The sequence below is a fragment of the Alligator mississippiensis genome, chromosome 2 (genome assembly GCF_030867095.1).
Source record: "Alligator mississippiensis isolate rAllMis1 chromosome 2, rAllMis1, whole genome shotgun sequence".
Taxonomy (NCBI): domain Eukaryota; kingdom Metazoa; phylum Chordata; order Crocodylia; family Alligatoridae; genus Alligator; species Alligator mississippiensis.
The window spans coordinates 169,028,514-169,048,980 of record NC_081825.1 but is presented as its reverse complement, the minus strand read 5'-3'; the positions used below and the strand labels follow the sequence as shown (position 1 = coordinate 169,048,980).

Genomic DNA, 20,467 nt, shown 5'->3' with positions numbered 1-20,467 from the left:
TTACTGTAAGTCAGGGGTTCTCAAACTTTGTGATACCGCAACCCCAAGTGCTGAATGGTGGCAGCGGAGGACAGGGAGCTCGCAAGTGGCAGCTGCCGCCACCATCCACCACTCTGTACCACCACCATGGCACACCGCTTCCTCATGCCACCACACGTATCCCTGGGAAGTTTGTGGCCCCCTTTTAAGTTGCTCACAACTCCCTGGGGAGTAGCGACCCAAAGTTTGAGAGCCCCTGCTATAAGTGAAAACTGTAAACCTCTCGAACAATAGTTAGATATAAATGTACATGTTATTGCACTGGGAATCCTTACTAAGGTGAATTTGAGATCTTCAAATATTGAATCAGTTTTGCATTCGACACATGAACCTTAACATTATTTGAAAAATATTGGCTGATTGTATTTCATCAATAACAAATCATTTAACTTTATACCAAGATTACTGTTTACATGACATTTCTGTACACTTTTTCATTACTTTACAAAAAAACTTCAGTTTCAGAGCTCTCACTACCACAGCAGCGGTTTTGTGAAAATAAGGATACTTTTTTTACCAAAATTCTTATAGCTAGGTTCACAGAGTTTATCATTAAGCAAATATGTACAAATCAAGTTAATTATTCTTCTTCACCGGCCTCTCGTTAAGAGTCTGAACATTTGCTTTCTTTACCTCGCTCATTAACCATTGCTTCTGCTTGAGACCAATATCTAAATGTTGCGTTTCATCCAAAATTTCTTCTAGAGTTAGTGGATGCGTATCACCACGCTGGTGCCGTGTCTGGTAAAATAAATACAATATTAGAACTGGACTATGTTCTAAAGTATGAACTTAGTAGTAGTGATTAAGATGGGAAGCTTTGCAGCAAGAAAAAAAAAAAAGGAGGCTTACTCATCATTTTAGTTTAAAATTGAAAAAATAATCAGAATATACAATATTTGAATAATATCTACTTTCTGTTGAGTAAATATAAGTTTCTATTTTACAATAAATATTGTTCAACACTATTCAATATAGCAAGCTGCAATGCAAAGCACCAAATACATGGAGATTACTTATTCAGTTACAGATTGGGTGGGCAAAGACCATAACGTGTTGTATGGGCAATAGAAAATAAATAAATAAATAAATAAAATCTATTCCCAAGATGAACTCTTAATCTTAGGCCCCAATTCTAAACAGTCACACAAGGCTGCTCCAATCAAAAGCAGAGCCCACATGCACAACCCAGCTTGCAGGCTGGGAACCTGGGGTTAAAAGCTCTTTTAAAACCTCTCCCAACTATGCAGTTGGCCCAATAAAAGGTATTACGGCCCCCCCAAAATCCTTGCCGCAAGCAAAACCATATAATTTCAAGCAGGGACTTAAAGCAATGGATAATCCTGGTTTTAAATTTTTCAGATGAAAGGTACAACAAAAGGTAGAAGCGATTTAACTTAACTACAAATCAACTGTTAGATCCAGTCTGTAGTGTGGCAGGTATCTGAAATTTGTGCTAGCTGGCTTTAAGGACCAAAGTCATCTTTTTCTCCTGAGAAATGCTACTGGCATTTAAGTGGTTTTGTTGGCCCCAGTTTTTGGCCTTGACATCCCCAGTGGTTTTGGCGATTGAAAGGTTGCTTGAGGATGCAATGCTTGCTTTGACTAGGAGTCAGGAGGGAAGCGTCTGGACTTAGTAAACTCTTGACTCTGATGATGATGTGACCTGCATTCACTGAGTGGAGTAAGTTCAGTAAAGATCCGTGCAGTGGTGCGAACGGTAACAGTGGTGAGCTGCTCACTTCCTGACATGATCCAATAGCTGATTGGTTATAAGAATGATTGACGTACGATTGGTACTGCTCCTGGCCAATTAATTGGACACTTGAGTAATTGACAGGAATGGTGGGACCACTGAGAAAAAAAAAGGAGTTTGCATCTGTGGGGCTAGGTTGGGTTTGCTTGGTGTGCGTCTGCAGGGAGCTTCTGCAAGTGCAGGTGTCTGAGGTATGGTGAGAGACTGTCTGCCAGCATCAAAAGTTGGGGTGTGAGTCTGCCTGGTTGGTTGCTGGATCGATGAAGACTCTGAGGACGGAGCCTTTGGAAACTGGATCTCAGCGCAGGAGACCAACCCGCAGCATCACCAGAAGGAAAAGAAAGTATTACCCCACCCTCAGTTATGGAGAGCCAAGTAACTTAAAGACTTAAAGGGATAAGGCTGAGGGAAACTCCACAAGGGGGAAGGAAGGAGCAAGGGCAGCTCCGGTCTACTGACAAGCTGTGACATAGATCAGTGAGCAAGTGCCAGCCATCTGGTGGAGCACAGGTCAGGGCCATTCAGCTCTTTGTGTGTTTGTGCTACTCCGACTGCCTGTACTGTAGTGTCCATAGACTCCATGTATATAAATTAATAATCTGTTAACCTGTCAAGTTCTTGTGTTCATTTTTGCCATTTGTATTACAATATATTCTTGTTAGCTAACAACTTAAGTCTCCGGTGTGTGTGTGTAAGCAATTTCAAGCACTTAGTGAAGTCAGGCTGTAGCCTAGTACTAGGCGTTATAGCTCCACAAGTCCACCATTCTCTGGCTCGGATTCTTAGATTGGCTTATTAAATTAAGAGAATCTTGGCCCTCTTCAGTTTTCCTGCCTTCCTCTGGAACACTGGGTAGTTGGCCACAGCTAAGGCTGGAAGGGTTTTTTGGGGGGGATTGGGTTTTTTTTTTAGTCTGGGAGGGTCACTCTGATGCTCCTGCCAGTGCTTAGAAAACTTGGAGATTCTTGACTGGAAGATCATACTCTTCCAAAGCTCAATTGCTATATTTAGGGCCAGGAAAGATCCAAAGAGACAGTTCAAATGTACTGGACAACATAAAAGTGTGCTACGAGACTGAAACTAGACCTGCCCTTGGTGATCAGAATTGAGGTGACTTAAATGGCTTTGCTAAAGGAATATGTATTTACACACCTGACATCTGCAAGGCACTCACCTCTGTCACTATAGAGTAGAATGAGGGGTCTCTCTACATCTAAGCATGTGTCTAAGCAGTGACTCAGCTCTCAAATAATGAAACCTTGGGGAAAAGTAGCTGTAGACACCTGCATCTGAAGTTGGTTTACCTGGAGATGAGTAAACTATCATTTTAGCCAGAAACTTGGGATGAGATTGCAAAAACTTGCCTGTGTGAAAAACAGTACTGAAGGTTCTACCATCAACACCAGACTGCCACCAAGAATGCCATCTTCATAGATAGGTAAATCAACAGGCAGTTTGCTATAGGTTCAAAAGACAGTCCTATTAGGTTCAGGTCCCAACAGGGAATGGGATCTTGCAGTATGGGATCTTTGAGTAATTTCAGGATTGCCCCAGGGAAGAAGACAGACTTTTACCGCTGGAGGACAGTGAGCTGAGATGGCAAACAAAGGCTCTTTAAGTGGTCTTACAAATTGAATGGTCTCTGCCATCAGTGAGAGAACCATGCAGAGTCCTATCTTGCTGTTCATAGCACTCATGGGATCATGTGTGGAAGGACCTTCCTAGAATATGGAACAAGAAATGCAGCAGAAAGGAGCTGGGGCTGAGCTCTTGCGCCTGGTGCAGAAGGAAAGATACAAGTCTGTCTAGTGTACAGTGGTTCTGATCACCAGATAACCTTCAGAAAGAAAGGCAGCAAATGCATCCCACAAGTTCAGTGGTCAGATATCAGTAAACACGATAAGAAGCTAAGATACGAAAGTTATAATAGGCCAACAGGGCTTGTCTCTTAGCCATCCTAAACTACAACTAATTGAAGAAATGCATGCTGTCTTCAACAGATCCATCCTTTTGGACTCCTCTTGGACTGCTGTGGACATGTTTGTCTTTTAATTAACTGCAACAACAACAGAGGAAGATAATGTTCTGAGCAGGGAGATCCTTTGAAGTCAAGATAGAAGAATGGGTGCCTTGAGTACCAGCTGAGTGGGAAGACCAAAGCCAAAATTGTCATAGTGGGGATATCTGGAGAGATTTCTGGAATGTCTCTGTTTCTTATGAGACATGAACATGTAGTCAAAACCCACGGTATTTGCTGGAACAAAAGGAAGAATGCGATAAGAGACATCGATCAGAAGTGCTGATAGACCCAGAACTGGACACAGGTCTATGTGTGTTGTGACTGATGGCTTGATGGCTGGTGCCTTTATAGGCAGGGAAAGCAAAAGAAATTCTGGTTCCCATCTGCACAACCAAGTCACTCAGAACTGTGAACCACCAAAGAAACACAGGACACACTGGAACGGCTGGACAATGCAGAGGATGTTGCGGCTTACTATGTTTCAACAGAAATACTGGAGCTTAGCGATTCAAGACCATAGCCAGTCCCAGTTTGAGCAGATGGTAAAGGTGATGTGCCGAGGCAAACCTTAGGCAAGCATGCTTCTTGTATACTGTTAGCTGGCTCTGTGAAATTAGTGCTGAAACACTTCTGAGTTTTGTTGGGACCAACTCAAATTCATATTCTTAAAATGGGAAGGAGGAGGCAGTAGTAAAGCAGGTCTCCTTCAGGAATTCCAAGACGTGGACCTCTCTGGAACAGTCCCTGGATCTGAGCTCAGCAGTGATCCTTTTAGGGACAGGAGATCAGTGGCCTCTGATAGGAAAGTGGTATTGTGTGCAGATAGAAATCCAGCAGAGTCATGCACTCCTGGATAAGAAGCCAACTCCACTGAGATGCCCAGGATGTAAGATCTGAATTCTGGCCTCCAGATCCCTTCGGTTCTAGGTGGTAAAAAGACTTGCAAATGGAGCACTCTCAAGAAATAAAAGGCATTTAAGTATTCACCTATCATGAGCATAGTGCTATTACAAAATGGATATGATGTAAGACATGCAGATCTTAGAGAAACCATAAGGACAAAGAAAAAAAAGCTTTCTAAAAAACATTTCATAGGAAAAAAAGCCCTTGGAGAAGCAACAGAGAAAACAGGAGGTTTTATCATGCTGATGCACCAAGTCACAAAGATTCAAAATGGTCTCTAAAATTGCATTGAAGTGGGTCTCAAAAAATACTTGGAAAAGTGGTTCATGAATCTCAGATAACAAGAAAATAGTTGTCATTTTTTATTTAAGTAATGAGACTTTCAGTCATCTTTCTGCTTTTAAGCAGAGCAACTATGAGCTGGAGTCACTAGGACATTAACATGGAAACATACAATGGCAATTTTCTTAATAAGGATGTTTTTTCATTTAACAAATCATTTTCATCAAATTATTTATCACTACTATACTTAAACATCAGTTTATTTAAATGTATGAGATTACAAGTGGATAAATATAAGCATTTCAAAAGATTACACTCAACATAAAACAACTTACCTTCATGTAATTCACTATCTTAGCAAGGACACCAAACTTGTAACCAGAGCCTCCAGAAAGGGCTTTCAAATTAAATGACCCATTACTGTGATCTACAAAAGAAACAAATCAAAACATTTTCAAATATATATATTAGTTTTACACTCAACCATTTTTAAATTATACATACTTCATTTATTTTTTGTTGCATCACCAAGGTTACAAATAGTGTAAAAATGGGCGTTCTCAGATAACTCTGGAAGAGATAATGGGCACCTTGGAAATATAGGCACCTAAGTAACTTTGGGGTTCTGGGCCATTATCCCTATGGGACTGCATGAATGCAGAACATAGGAAGACAAGGTTCTTTGGGTAAATATGATATTAACCGGTCTAGTAAAAGATATCGCATTTACCCAAAGACCCTTGTCTGCCTATGTCCTTAGACCAACATGGCTACAACCAACACACCCAGAACATAGGAAGGGGCTTCCTTGGCCATTAAGTCTAATGTCTTGAATTTCTAGGCAATCATTATCCAAAGAAATCCCCAAAATTAGGGGTGCACCGATAGAGAATTTTTGGGCTGATACCAATGGCCAATTTTTAATGAGCCATATCAGCTGATACCAATTCAATTCCAATATGCAGGTAGGCAGCATGAAGAGCTGTGTCCAGCTGGTAGATCTGTTGTAGGGGAAGGGTGTGGAGGGGGCAGATCAAGGCCCCTGTGGTGAAGGAGTGGGGCTGGCTAGGGTAGGGGTAGGTGCTACCAAGCCAGGGAGGGGGCAGAACAGGGGATAGCTGCGACTGGCTCACCTGGGGGGGGGGGGGGAAGCTCCCACCGCTGCATGCACCCCGAGAGGGCATGGGGAGGTGTGTGCCCTCAGATCTGCATACAGGGTGAGGACAGGCTAGGGCTAGTGCCAGGCTCTTCCCAGTGCAGGGGTTGGGTTGGGGCTGTGCTCAGGGTGGGTGGCAGCAGCACTGGGAGGGGACTATGGTGGGGGCTGCAGCCACCCCAAAATTTGCCATAGTTCCCCTGTAGCCCACCTCCTAGCACTGTCACCACCCAACCCAAGCACAGACACCCCCCTCCCAGAAGAGCCTGGAGTTGCCCTTGGTCCCAGTGGCAGCTAGCCTTGCCTCCACACAGATCCGGGGACAACCTCCCCCCCCGTGCCCTCCCAGGGGTGAATGCAGCAGCAGGGGCTGCCCCCACCCCCGTCACCCCTCCCATAGCCCCCTCCCAGCGCCGTCGCTGCCCACTCTGAGCACAGCCCAGCCCAGACTCCACCGGGAAGAGCCTGGCACTGCCCCTGCCCCAGCCCGCAGTGGCAGCCAGCTCTGCCACACACGCAGATCTGGGGGCACCCCCCACCATGCCTTCCCAGGGGAGTGTGCAGCAGTGGGAGATGCACACATCCCCCGGATGAGCCACTCGCCTCTCCATGGCTGTGCACATGGCATGGGCCAGGACTGTGCACATGGCATGCAGGGCCAGTACAGGGCATGAGCTGCTCATGGCGCACATGTTGGATCCACAGCTGCATATGGTACAGGGGATCCAAGCTGCATACAGCACCCCAGACCAACTTCCTTGTGCTGCCTGCAGGGCTAGGTCCAGCCTGCGCAACATAGGCAGTGCATGGCCAGTGCCAGCCCTGCATGCCGAGTAAGGCCTGGGGTCGCCATGATCTGCACACTATGCTGAACTAGCTGTGCATGCTGCATACAGCATAAAGGGTCAACATGGGTCATGCACTGCAGCACCCCACCAGACTGGCCCTGTGCACTATGGCTCTACAGGCCAGATGCAGTCATGGGCCATGTTTGATGACCCTTCACGTATGTTTAAACCTTCACATACAACTGCTAAGTATAAGACCCCCAAAACTGCCACAACTAAGTCATCTCATAAGTAACAGAAAAGAAGACAAGGGCACTGTCAATGCCCCCTGCCACCATGACAGAGAAGTGGTCAGTTGATACATGCTCAGAAGATTCTAAGGAAAGGAAATCCCCATCTCCTCCTGGCCCATGCCAATCTGAATTTCATAGAAATTAGGACTGGAAGGGACCTCGGAAGATCGAGTCCAGCCCCCCTGCCCAAAGGGCAGGAAGTCAGCTGGGGTCATAGGATCCCATCAAGATAAGCATCCAATTTACTCTTGAAGGTGTTCGATATAGGTGCTTGAACCACCTCCGGTGGCAGGCTATTCCAGACCTTGGGGGCTCAGACAGTAAAGAAATTCTTCCTTATGTTCAGCCTTAAACGTTCTTGCAGTAGTTTATGACCGTTCAACCTCGTCATCCCTTGGGGCGCTCTGGTGATCAAACTTTCCCCCAGATTCTGGTGGTCACCCCTGATAAACTTATAGGTGGCCATCAGATCACCCTTGAGCCCCCACACCTCAGAACACGCGCACACAGACATGCATAAAAAATTTGTTTTGGATAGAGAGCAACACCATTTCCATTTTTTCCCAGCCAGTCCTCCCTAAACAACTTATGTCCATCCATGACAGTATCCCAGCCATTTGAGCTTATCCTTCTAAGCTTCAGTGATCCCAATTAAATCAGGAATCAGAACTTGTGATAGAGGTGATATCTTTTTAGACCAACTAGATATTTGCAAAAAAAATCTTTATTTGCAAGCTTTCAGGCCCCAGCAGCCTTACCTGGAGTCCTGGGGGCCTCCTGGAGCTCCGGCAGCAGGGACCCAGGCATATGGATCCTGGCTGGCAGTTGGAGCAAGGCTCTCGCTGGCCAGACTCTGGTTTCAGACAGTGCATGCTGCTGCCACATGTCACACTGCTTTTTTCAGCACATACTGCTACCACCATGCAGCAAATTAGCAGCACGGCAAATGCCTGCATGTGCAGCACATGTGGTCTGCAGTGCTACAGAGGAAGGCAAAACCCTTCAAAGTTCTTGCCAATATGACCTGGGGGAAAATTCTTTCAGATCAAATCGGGCAATCCGTTTAACCCTGAGCAAGATCCTCCAACCAAGAGGCTTTTAAGTCCTGATAAGACCAAAAGTGCACTGCTGACAAAACTCAAACTGCCTTTTGTTGTAGGTGAAGTGTACTGTTTTGGAGGAAGGTAAACAAACAAACAAACAAGCAGACTTCAGAAACCTATAAAATATTGTGGGGGGACATAGCAGATGGTTTCCTATAGAACCCTTGCTGATGATCAGCAAAAGCTCTGAAGCATGAGGTTACAAGGCTCCTCCTGCACAGAAAACAATTTACCACTTAACTTCAATATGGGCAATGGATGATATGTGAATTCAAATACTTGCAAGTTGATTAATTCAAGTTACATATATCCTGTCATACAATCCCTTCCATGAACTTACTGAATTCCACCTTAAAATGACTGAGTTTCATTGTCTGCACTACTTGGTGTGTAGGACCATTCCAAAACATCAATTCTCTAACACTTACAAACCATCTTCTAAATTCTACTCTAAAATTCTAATATAATAAAGGGCTTAGTCTGTCTGTGTGTCCATAATGCTTTTGATCAACTGCGCATGCACCACCGAGAGGGTGGGCGGTGATTGGCTGCGTGGGCCCAAGTTTGAGCTGCTGCCAGGGAAGTTTGTGGTGACAGCTAACACACCCTGGCCACCTTAGCAGTGGGGCTTCCCCGCACCTCCCTTTCTGAGGACAAAGGGGGAGGTGTGATCAAGGTGGCAGCGCCCCCACCCCCCGCTGCCTGCCCCCCATGCTCCCCTGAACAGCTGGGCAGGGAGGGGGGAGGCAAAGGGGGGGGGGTTGTCATAGTAGCAACTGTTGTCAGAGCCAGGGAGGGAGGGAAGAGAGCAGGAAGGGTGCCCCAACAACAGCGGACAGGGAGGGGGAGACGGCAGGGAGGGAGGCTACACGGGCTGGGTGGGCACGGGGCAGAGAGAGGCAAAGGTGGGGTCATGGTGATGGCTATTGTTGGGGCTGGGCAGCAGGGAGGGAAGTGGGGAGGAGGGGTCATGGTGGTGGCACCCCCCCCCACCCCGACAACAGCTGGTGGGGAGGGAGGGAGGGAGGGAGCAGGGAGGGGAGGCAGGGGGAAGCCCTGCTGCGAGGTGGAGGCAGGCAGTGGGAGGGAGCCCCCGTGCCAGAAGCGGCAGTGGAGGGAGTCTTTACGTGGCTGGCCCTGAAGGGGGGGGGGGAGGGGGGTGGCACGTAAGCATTCCCTGAAATCCATTATTCTTGATAGGCAATTAGCTAGTTGTTCATAACTAGCCATCTGATTTTGTTCCCCATTTCCTTAACTTACTGGCCCTTCTTTGTTCTTGTTCTGGTTTAAATTGTTTTGAATATCAATAACCAGAACTGTACACCACACACACATATGTAGACATACATATATACATAGAAACACATACACATATACATATAGACACACATACATATCTATCTATACAACTCAATGCCTTGTACAGTGGTACAAATACTTCCTTGTTTCTATGGAGTAAAGCCCACTTATTACACCCTGAATTGTATTAACTTTTTCACAGCTGGATCACTGTGGTGGCTAAAAGCCAGGGGCAGATCCAAGGGTGGGTGCACTGATGCAGTTGAACGCCTCTTTGATTCCTGCTCCACCCAGACCAACTGCCTAGGAGGGGCACCATAAATTATGTTCAGGCAGACCTGAGAGAGTCAACTGACTTCATGGTTTATCATCATCTCTCAGATGTTAATGTCCCCCTATTCTTTTTAATCACCTTTACATTCCACAAATCAAACTATCATTTTTTCTCCAATTTTGCTGTCTGTTAGCTATTCCTAGTATGTCTCTCTTCTATTTCACAGCCCTACAGACTGTTTTTAGCTTTAACTAAAAACCTTCATTCAGGTGTGGTAATATTAACTCAGGTGCAGAAATGACTGACAATGAAGTACTGGAGGTACTGTCAAGACATTCAAGAAAATTAGATTTTGTTTTATGAATCTAAATAAGAGATGTACATTACACTATAACTACTACAGGACTAATGATACATTATCACCTGACTGTTTTGACTCTTTATTGCCTATTTTTGTGGTTTTAAAATTTAAGATATAATCTAGCAAATTAGTGCACATTCCAATAGTTGTTTTTGCTTCGATCTTAAACTAAATAATATAGTGCTACCATATTAGTAAAGTTTCTAGTTTCTCTTTAACTGGAGAAAAATGTGTATTGTATTAATATGTGATGATATGCCAAACTATCTGCACCCCCCTTTTCAAAAGCGTATATCCACCCATGCCCATGGCCATTTTGTGATCAACCAAAGTACACTCAGGTCTTCTACTTCCTCCACTGCCCCAAGTCTATGAGCCTTGATCTTGGAACAAAAGTTCCTGACATTCATAGTATTAACCTTCAGGGTACTCCAAATGCTTCACTCTAGAAATTCATCTAAACCATCTTGTAAAATGAACTAATCCTGTTCTTCATTGACAGTATTCCATAGCTCAGCACCATCTATAAATATCAAAAGATTCACACAGTTCCTAAATAAAGAGTTTATGAAAATTTTAAAAAGGCTGGGTCCCAAATCCAATCCCTGAGCAGTAGAAACTGCTGTCCAATCTGATAACCCACTGTAGTTTAAAAAATTATAATACCTCAAAATTATAATACTGCTCCCTATCCTCTCTGGCTAATAATTTCCCATAAAGCACAACGTAAAAAAATGCCTCTTAAATCTAGACAGATTAGGTCAACTGCATTGCCTTTGCCTAAGGAGTCATTATCCTGTCATAGAAGGATATTAAACTGATCTGACACCATCTTTCTTGGATAATCCCATGTTGTGTTTTGTCTCACTTTGTTTACTATCATACCCTTGATTATTCTTGCTTTCAAGATCCAAGACCCTGCACAACACCCTAAGTGACAGCCTAATGACCTAGACATTAAGCCGTGTTAAACATTCAGCAACATATTGTCATAACATAACAAGACTGTGATTTTATTACAGTTTAAGCAAAAGGAGATGGAAATTAAAAAGGAAGTCGAAATAGTAGAAAATGTCACAGACAAAATGACTAACAAAAGAACATATAAAATAAGTTATTTAAGAAAACTCACAAAGTATAGGAAGTTTAAAATTAATACAGCTTCAGGTATAACAGAACAAATTTCTTCTATAACAAGCTTCAGTTAAAATGGAAAATGTAGAAAGAAACAAACCAGAAACTGTTAAATGAAGTTCCTACGTACCCTGATTTCTTTCCCATAGGAGCCCTTGTTTTATATCACTAAAGAAAAAAAAAAACTCTACAAAAAAATTTACCAAAAGAAAAATCTGATATATTTACAAACCTAAAAAGATAGTAAAAACAAACTTAGAGAGCTGACTTGTGGTTGACAGAACAATTTATGTAATTCTTCTGGCAAACAAATTAAATTCAGTGATTTTATTCCCTATCAACTTGTTTAATTTATGCCATAGGTATGCCTTATGTTTTAGTGTAGTTAAATCTAATACTAATTAGAAGAGAAATCTGCAGATATTTTCATTTCAAATATCCTATTTTGATCAACTGCTTTCCAGCTCAAATCAAAGCATGTCAGAACCATCAATGTGCTATTAATGAATTTCAGTTATAAGCTGACAAGACAAAAGAATAGGAAAAGGGGTGAAAAGATTTGGTTTATCTTATAAAATACACTAAAATTTATGAATGATTTACTCCAGGGGTTGGGGGCTTGATGCAAATTAGCATAAAGGAAGTTGTCAGCAACATCATCCTCTGACCAATAGTAGTAAAGCTCCATCTTAGCTGTGCCACAGGCTGCATTAAAAATAGATCAGACCAGCGCTCTTTCTGCATCCTTTCAGACAAGAGGTAGGTCTGTACCATTTTTTTAAAATTGTCTTATGTTTATCTTGATTACTGAGAGAAAACGTACCTTTAAGCTGAAAGACTACATAAAAGCTTTCTCTTATAAAAATCAGCATAATATTTTCTTACTGTTAAACTGGATTTTACAATGCTAAATACAACAGGGGCTTGTCTAGCACATTTACCATCTGTGCATTAATGGAAAATTGATGACTACTCCATCTTATAGAAAATGCAATAAACCCAGGCAGTGTTAAGTAAACAAAATGGATTTGATGTTTACTAGATAGGTAGCTCATTTCTTGCAGCATCATGTTCCATGTAATTGATTCTGCCTGTTTTTAAGCAGATAATAAAAAGATTTTCATTTATTAATAGCTAATCTGACACTGAAAAAAATATTAGAAGGTATGTTTTTTTTTGGGGGGGGGAAAAGGATCCCCACTTAATTCCATAAGAAAGGGACTATAGGCATGCTGATTACACTAACATTGTATTCCAATTATTGATGTGTTTCAGTAACAATAAATCAGCCTCATCATTTACCATACGACTGTTGTAAGCATCAGAGCATTAATCCATCAACAGAATACACCCAAGTTAGAATCCATCAGAGGTTTCTAGCTCCCTTTACCCCAAGCTGTTTGTCCAGTGTGTTTCTACCTGAGGTTTTTCATCAATACTGCTTAACACATTTTTGCCAGTCATTTGCCTTTGCTCTTTTGGGATTTCAAATACACCTACATTACTGTAGGATTCAAAGAAGATAGTTTTAATTTGAAACCTATTAGAGAAATTATAGAACTCATTTCATTAAATATTTAACTGCTATTTGATATTGTACTTGCACAATAGGCTGCATTACATATAGAGCAGGTTGGCTCACAGGGTAAATTTAAATTATGCCTACCACTCGACAATTTAAAATAAGATGGTGGCAACCCAGACATTACTTGATAATGTTAAGAGAGGGTGATTCTTCGAAATCTATCAGTGCTGCAATTGATATTAATGGATCAACAAAGAATTTTAGTTATGTATTTTTTTTACATAACTAAAATTCATGTAATGGTGTTGGCAGCAGACTATATGTAGTAGTGTTGGCAGCACACTAAAGACCTGTCTTGCTTTAGTCAAGTCTAGGGGATTGCAGAAATCGGTGGAATTATACTTAGAAGGGACCACAGAGGTCACCCAGGTTACATCTCTACTCAAAAGATCAAGTATACCTAACCCACCCTTGACAGACAATTATTTGCCCTAAAAACCTCCAGTAACTGAGGTTATATCAATCTCTCTGGGGAATCTATTTCTGTATTTAGCCATCTTTATCCTATCATTAATAGGTAGCCATCACCACTAGAATATTATCAAAATCAGTTTCCTTCAGAGTACCTGCTACATCAACCCTGAAATACTTATTCTTTTAATAAGGAAAAGATTTTTTTTCTGAAATTCTCTAATGTAAAGGAATTTAAATTTTCCTGACCACCATTTAAGAAATACTAGTCAGTATTTCTGAAGTGCTGACATATCATGTAAATGAATCACTAGCTATCAGTGCAGACCTAATGGTAAAAAAACCCCAAATCAAATTCCCCTTCAAAGAATTCCTCCAAGGAGACTGCCTTAGAATTTAGAGATTAAAATTTAATCATAATGTATTTTAATTATCTGCCAAATGACATATTACATGCTATTCCTCGAACCCCCTAGATCTTAAAATAACAGATCCTCACACTTACCTCATCCATAAACTTTTCTACCTTGTGATATGGTCCCCCACATAATAGGCTGTTCTGGTTTCTTCTGTTCCAATACACTATAGGAAAGAATGCTTACAACCAAATTGTACCAATCTCATTTAAAATAATTTTATCTACAATCTGCATTATTCTGTTATCCACACCCAAAACATGTTGTTAACATCCAGTTACAGATATCTGATACATAATACTACCTATTCTCCTCGTCCTGCTTTAACAATATGTTGTATTTTTTCACAAAGAACATGCATCTTTTCCTTCAAAATCAGCCTCCCCTCCCCCTCAATTAGGGGTGTGTATTAAGCAGGGAGGCTGATATTGTCTGGGGTAAAAGCACTCTGCTTTCATTCCTGCTCCATAGTGCAGCAGCTGTGGCACTAAGATTGAGGCAGCTAAGGGAGTCAATTGATTTATTGGCTCTTTGTTCTCCACTCCATAGATGTTAAGACCATCTCTCCCTCATAACGTTCTTGGTGTTCCACTAATCAAACTAACCCTTGTGGGGCTATTTTGCTGTCTGTTAGCTGCTTCTGGTCTCTCTCCTCCTGTTTCATTGCCTAAGTAGGAAAGGAGACTATTGCAGCAGAAGATAAGACTGTCCTTGCTCTGTGCAGCCATAACCCTGGAAAACCTTTTTTTCCCTTCATTCTACCTTTGAAAAAGCAAGGTAGATATACATTTTGCAGCCTGTTATATGCGAGAATATATGATAAAAGTTCAACTATACAAGTTCATATGCTGAAAAACCTGGAAACAATAAGTTAAAATTCTAGGCTACTTCTTGTAATGAAAAGGTAGTATTATAAGACACTTCAAAAAATCCTGGCAATTATTCCCTATCCAAATTAATTTTGGAACACATGATTTAAACAGAAAGCCTACAGTGATCTTAACATGGAGTCACTCTTACTCCATAATAATAATAATAATAATAATCTACAATATTATTATATTAAGGTTAACATTTTGATATATTCCAGGGATAGAAAATTCACTGTTGAGGGAAAAATGTGAGAGACTCTTTTTTTCTCTTTTTTAATTTTGACAAAATCTTTATTATACAAAAAAATAATAAAAAATATATACAAAAACAAGTGGTGAAAGTACAAAGGGACGTGGCACTCCCAGAGGCTGAGCAACAAACACCCACAGTGACAAAAAACATGATGTTGCCAGAGACTGAAATCCTCTCCCTCCGTGCCCCTCATGGGATTACACATGTAGGACCAGCTGTCTGTCTTCTATCTTGCAGAGGGCCCCCTGAATGACCAAGCACAAGACAAACTAGTGCACATTTTATTGCAAGGTGAAGTGTCCAAATTCAAACGTGACACTTTCCCGAACAAGGAAGTAGAAGAATAGGAGGGTATCAGAGCTTGCTATTGAAGCCTTTCAGAGAAGAAAGAGCAAGAGAAAATGCATGTCACTCATTCTAGTGGTCATCAACATTACTGATTCTTGCATTCAGAGGATGCTTAGATTCAGGGCTTTTCATTTCATTTTACAATTCACCTACCAGAACATTTTGGGCCACTTATACAGGTATTTGCTGATTGCAAGGCTATGCTCATTTTTGACTGAAGCTTGTAAATAGCTTAAAGATATTTGGAAAACTATTTAAATTCAATTTTAAAGATATTTACTGAAGCCTCAATCTTGCTGCACTGAGAAACCTAAACAAACACATTTATCATTCACATTTTAAGATGAAGGATGACACAGCAGAAGAAAACTGCTCTTGTCTTTCTCCCTCTCTCTCAGCCCCATCTTACAAATCTCTCTCAAATGAGGCATCTCCCATTCCACTATCACAAGTCTTAAAACTCGTAAATCCTCCCACCCCCTTCTAGGGAAACAAGATGCAGGGTCACCTTTTCTATTTTCACTTAAACTCTGCAGTTAGTTCTACAATACAAAGTTGCTTTAGGCTTAGTACCAAAAGTCTGGGTACTTAAATCTGCCTCAAAATAAATGGGAACAAAATAAGATCCACGCTGAATACTTCTTAAAATCCTTTTCTTAAAAACAGAAGAAAACAGAGCAACAGTGATTGTTAAACCATAAAGTATAGCAAACACATTCAGGGATAGGTGTGGATTAAAAAGTATTTCTTTAAAAATGGCTAGTTTCCAATGTGTTGTCCTAAAATCTCTGCCTGTTTTTCATTTTAAGTTGTATTAGCGTGCAGACAGAAAAAAATCTTTGTATGAACATTATGCCAAGGTAAAAAGCAGCAGACAGATGCTATAAACCTTTGTCACTGGGGTAACTTTTCCCAGCCCAGTGGAGAACTCTCTCTTAAAAATCCCTGGGTAATACTCTACTGGTATCAGTTATACCAACTTAAGCTTGGCCTGTCCACTTCTATCCCAGGGTAATCTTTTGCTAAATTAAAACAAACTGTTGCTTGCTCTCCCACTAGCAAATGGCAAGGAGCTGTAATAGCTTCTTACAATCTCAGAAGAGCTGCACATCTCTCCAATCCTGATTCCCAGTGTAAGCTACACCATTGTATAAACCCGCTGTTATTACTTTGTGGAACTTGAATGTCCCTTAATACAGTTTTATATAATAACCATTTGTGAAAATAAAGCAATGAAGTTCAATTGCTGAATAACTTCATACAGCATCAAAGTCTTTTCTTGTCTTGGCTCCTTGTTTATTTATTCACATAGGACCAGACTAGCAACACAAGACTATGTAAACTAGGAATTATTGTTACTTGGATTTTTTTTATTAGAAAGTTAGATTGCAACAAAAGCATTCCATAATGCTCATTGTTGAAAGATAAGGTCAGGGTAATGAAGCAGGCAGAAACTAGGAAAGCCGTCTTTTTTGCAACATACTTAGGCAATCTGTACCAAGAGGAATTCTGAGACACCTCTTACTGCTACATCTTTGCCAGTTTTATAGAAATCTAGTTAATGAAATAGCATCTTATCTCATTGAAGACTACATTGCCATGCCAAGCACAGTGGCCCAAACATAACAACATGTAAAAAAAAACAAAAAACAAAAAACTGAAGTAAAAATCGCTTGTGAAGATTTGTTTTCCTTGGGCTAGGAACAAATGTGAACAATATCAAACTAAAAAGGCATTGTCCCCAATAAAATTGTATGAAAAAGGCTGAAAATAAATCAGGATATTGCAGTATTGCCAACCCCACCATGTCAAAAAATCAAGAAACCGACTCTTAAAACAAAAATCAATAAATTTAGTATGTAAATCATGAGATGATATTTTTGAAGTATAAACCAATACAAATATACTGACAGTTGGTTTATAAATCCCATTAGTCACTTATTTAACTTCTAATAGGTCAGAGATTCATACAAAAAATATATTACTACAACTGATAATGCTTTAGTAAAAAAAAAAAAAAAAAATTAAATTTGCACCTGTTGTTATGACTAGAATGACATCTGCTGGACTTTTGTGCATTTAGCACTCTCCAGACAGACACACAAGACAGCGCCCAGCAGGTAAGTGGAAAAAGGAAGGGGCAAGGGGAAAGGGAAGTGGGGGGGGAGGGCAGATCGAGGCCCCCACGGTGAGGGAAGGAGTGGGGAAGGGGCAGGGACAGGTTGTGTGATAGTGCTACAGGTGGCTTGTCCAGAGGCGGGGAGGAAGGGTGCAGCTCCCCACCACTGTGCACACTTGAAGGAGAGGAATGGGAGACATGTGTCCCCAGATGTCTGCGTGGGGCATAGGTGGGCTCAACATGGCATCATGCAGCTCCCAGGGCAAAGGCAGAAGGTAGCCCACCCCTGCCCCATGCACAAATCTGGGGGCCGTATGTCCCCCATTTCTCTGATGGGGGTATGTGTAGTGCAGGGGAGCCGTGCACCCCCTCCCCCCAACTTGTGCCTCTGGATGAGCCACCCTCAGCTGTCACATGACTGGCCTTGGCCCCGGGTCCCCATTCACCCCAGCCCGTCCCACACCCTCCCTCACTGTGGGGGCCTCCATTCCCCTCCCCCCGCTCCTTCCCCTCCACACACTTACCTGCTGGGTGCTGTTCTATATGCACCAGAAGAAAAAAAAATCTAGAGATCTGAGAGTTCTATTGTGAGATCATGAGTCAGACTTTACTTAGAAATCATAGCTCCCGTGATCATTTTGCATCGTTGGCATTACTGATGTTAGATATAGCTCTGGTGATATACCAGTGTTCTAGGCCAGAGGTCAGAAACCTACAACACACAAGCTGAATCTGGCCTGTGGAGCTAGGGCTTCGGCAGTGTTTGGCAGTAGGGGGGCTTCACCTGTGCTACGCAATGCTGTACTGCACCATATCATGGCCAAGTGGCTGGGAGCTTTCCTGGACTATGTTTTAACCGGGCAGCAGCCAGACCCTAACACCAAACACCTTTAGCCTTATTTCTCTATGACTATGATATTATAAAACCTTGCGTGACAGATAACCTTCTCTATGCCTATGACATCTCAAACCTGAGCTGGACCATTACAGCCTGCTGCTGAGAAACATTGCTGATCACTGTTCTAACGTATACATTAGAAGTTGTTATTCTTTTCTCAAAAATAATGAATTTTGTGCCAGATTTTCAAAGCACTCAACACCAAAGCTGGGTTTAGATTAATCTAAATGCACATCAAGCATTTTGGTATCTGAATGTATTGATCGCTGCCTTGCAGCTTCTTTTGAGAACAGTGGGGGTGCTGTTAACACTTAAGAAGAACTGGCATTTGTGCTTTAACTGATTTGTATGCAAAGAAGTTTCTATTAATAAAGTGTTTTTTAATACATGAGATAAGAACATTACATTATAATTCAGAAAACCACGTGAAAGTTCAGCTCTGCTTTAGGAAGGCAAATATAATTTCTAAATACATATAAGCAATGCATTTTCTCCCAGGGTTGGGGAAAAAGACCTTGTAAATCCAGGGGATATTACAAGAAAGGCAAATGCTAATCGCTCACATTGTTCAGATATTCACAGCTGGCAATAACTCATGGGCCTATTATTTCCAAGAAAATGTTAAATGAACAAAGCAACATTACAAAGTATTCAATAACCAAATATAAAAAAAAAAAACCCAGTAAGTTTCTGAAAAGCCTTTTGTGATCTGATGAGAATAATCTTTATAATCTGTTGTTTAATGCAACAAGAGCATACAATGATAAACACCACAATATATCAGCCTTCTAATACAATTAAAAAAAATCAACTAGCTGTGCATTTTGTTCCAATAAATGTTTGAAAGCAAAATAAAGAACTATATTCATGCAACTTCATTTAAAAGAGTATGCATTTACACAGCCCCACAGTTCAAAAAATATTACTTCTGCACCTGAAAGTAGGGAAAATTACTTTCAGCCTGAAATGACTTTTCCAACTTGAGAATATAGCCACGGTTACAAACTTGATTTTTCATGATTCATTTACCACTTTCAGAACCTAAAATGGCCTCTTCAGCTTTGTTTCTCCATTTGTTTCAGCCTACAGATCTGTGGCAGTGAAACCACTAAGAGGATTCCGTAACAATGGCAACCTTCAACACTAGTCACTGGAATGAAACTACATACATTTATGAATGTCTTGGTTTCCAAGTGCAAAAGATTTATCCTTTCCATGATAACTGGAACACTGCCTGCTTTGTTATTCTGATTATATTTATTTTTACTGTAGTTTCGATGGTGGCTTTGGCTTTTCTCTATGAGCTGCTTGATTGCTGCTGCTGCGTGAAAAATAAAACCATGAAAGACCTGGAGAATGAACCCAACCCTGTTAGAACCATGATGGACAGATTTAGAAAGCGTGAAACAGAAGTAGTGTAAGAAAGACTGATAAGCACTCACAGAAGAACAAACATTTAAAACACTTTAAACAAAATCTGTTACATTATATGACTCAGCAAGTCACCTAAATTTTCGGCCTTAAAAATCTTTACAAACAATACTATTTCTCCACTGGACATGAAACTGAATGGTCAGCAAATGGATGGTCTCTACTGCAATATCATGTGAGAAGAAAGATTTTTGTTTTCAAATGAACTTTTGTTGTCTATATTTGATGACTAGAGTAAATTTTTGTCCATCTGAACAATTTATAATGTTGTTTAATTGGAAAAATATTTATCACCTTCACCTGGGCCACCTCATGCTTCTTAGTCTTTAGACATATCCCATGCATCTGAGAGTAAAACAAACGAAAAAATCCCAAGAATAACAAAAAACAAAACAAAATCCACATTTTATTTCATAACATGCCTCATCTGAATATAGTTTTCAAATCCATAACATAAAAACCAAAGAAAACTTTATCCTTCTACAAACTAAGAATCTCTCTGACCATTTCCTGGTAGGACATGACTGTTTCTACCCACTGTCCAGAGAGGAATCCCATGCTATTTCTTCCCAAATTTAACAACTCAAAGTATTTGAGTTTATTAATACACCAGGATGAAATTATCTCAGTATTTCTGCTAGGAGTATGTAATCAGGAATGAAGTTGGAAGGAAACACAAATATCATTTTGTCCTCCATAGCATAGGTTGCCTTACTTTTCTGTCCT

The 20,467-nt window shown here is 41.2% G+C and overlaps 2 protein-coding genes across 4 annotated transcripts in view; one reads left to right on the top strand and one right to left on the bottom strand.

The window, feature by feature from the left end:
* GTF2E2 (general transcription factor IIE subunit 2) overlaps positions 1-20,467 on the bottom strand; it is a 67,076-nt gene that overhangs the window by 24,211 nt on the left and 22,398 nt on the right. For both annotated transcript variants that reach the window (XM_006260234.4, XM_014607372.3), the window contains exons 3-4: positions 5,336-5,427; positions 673-780 (exon numbers count right to left, since the gene is read on the bottom strand). In XM_006260234.4, the coding sequence (XP_006260296.1) occupies positions 673-780; positions 5,336-5,427 (200 nt within the window). The remainder of the gene's footprint in view (positions 1-672; positions 781-5,335; positions 5,428-20,467) is intronic.
* SMIM18 (small integral membrane protein 18) lies at positions 12,070-19,986 on the top strand. 2 transcript variants are annotated; one of them, XM_019493537.2, is made up of 2 exons: positions 12,070-12,171; positions 19,393-19,986. In XM_019493537.2, the coding sequence occupies exon 2, from the start codon at positions 19,438-19,440 to the stop codon at positions 19,729-19,731; it is 294 nt and encodes a 97-aa protein (XP_019349082.1). In that variant the 5' UTR covers positions 12,070-12,171; positions 19,393-19,437; the 3' UTR covers positions 19,732-19,986. The 2 variants fall into 2 exon arrangements, with proteins under 2 accessions (XP_019349082.1, XP_006260297.1); XM_006260235.4 differs by having other exon boundaries at positions 12,073-12,167.

Coding starts and splice junctions, on each gene's coding strand:
- SMIM18 (XM_019493537.2), top strand. CDS start 19,438: ATGGCAACCTTCAACACTAGTCACTGGAATGAAACTACATACATTTAT.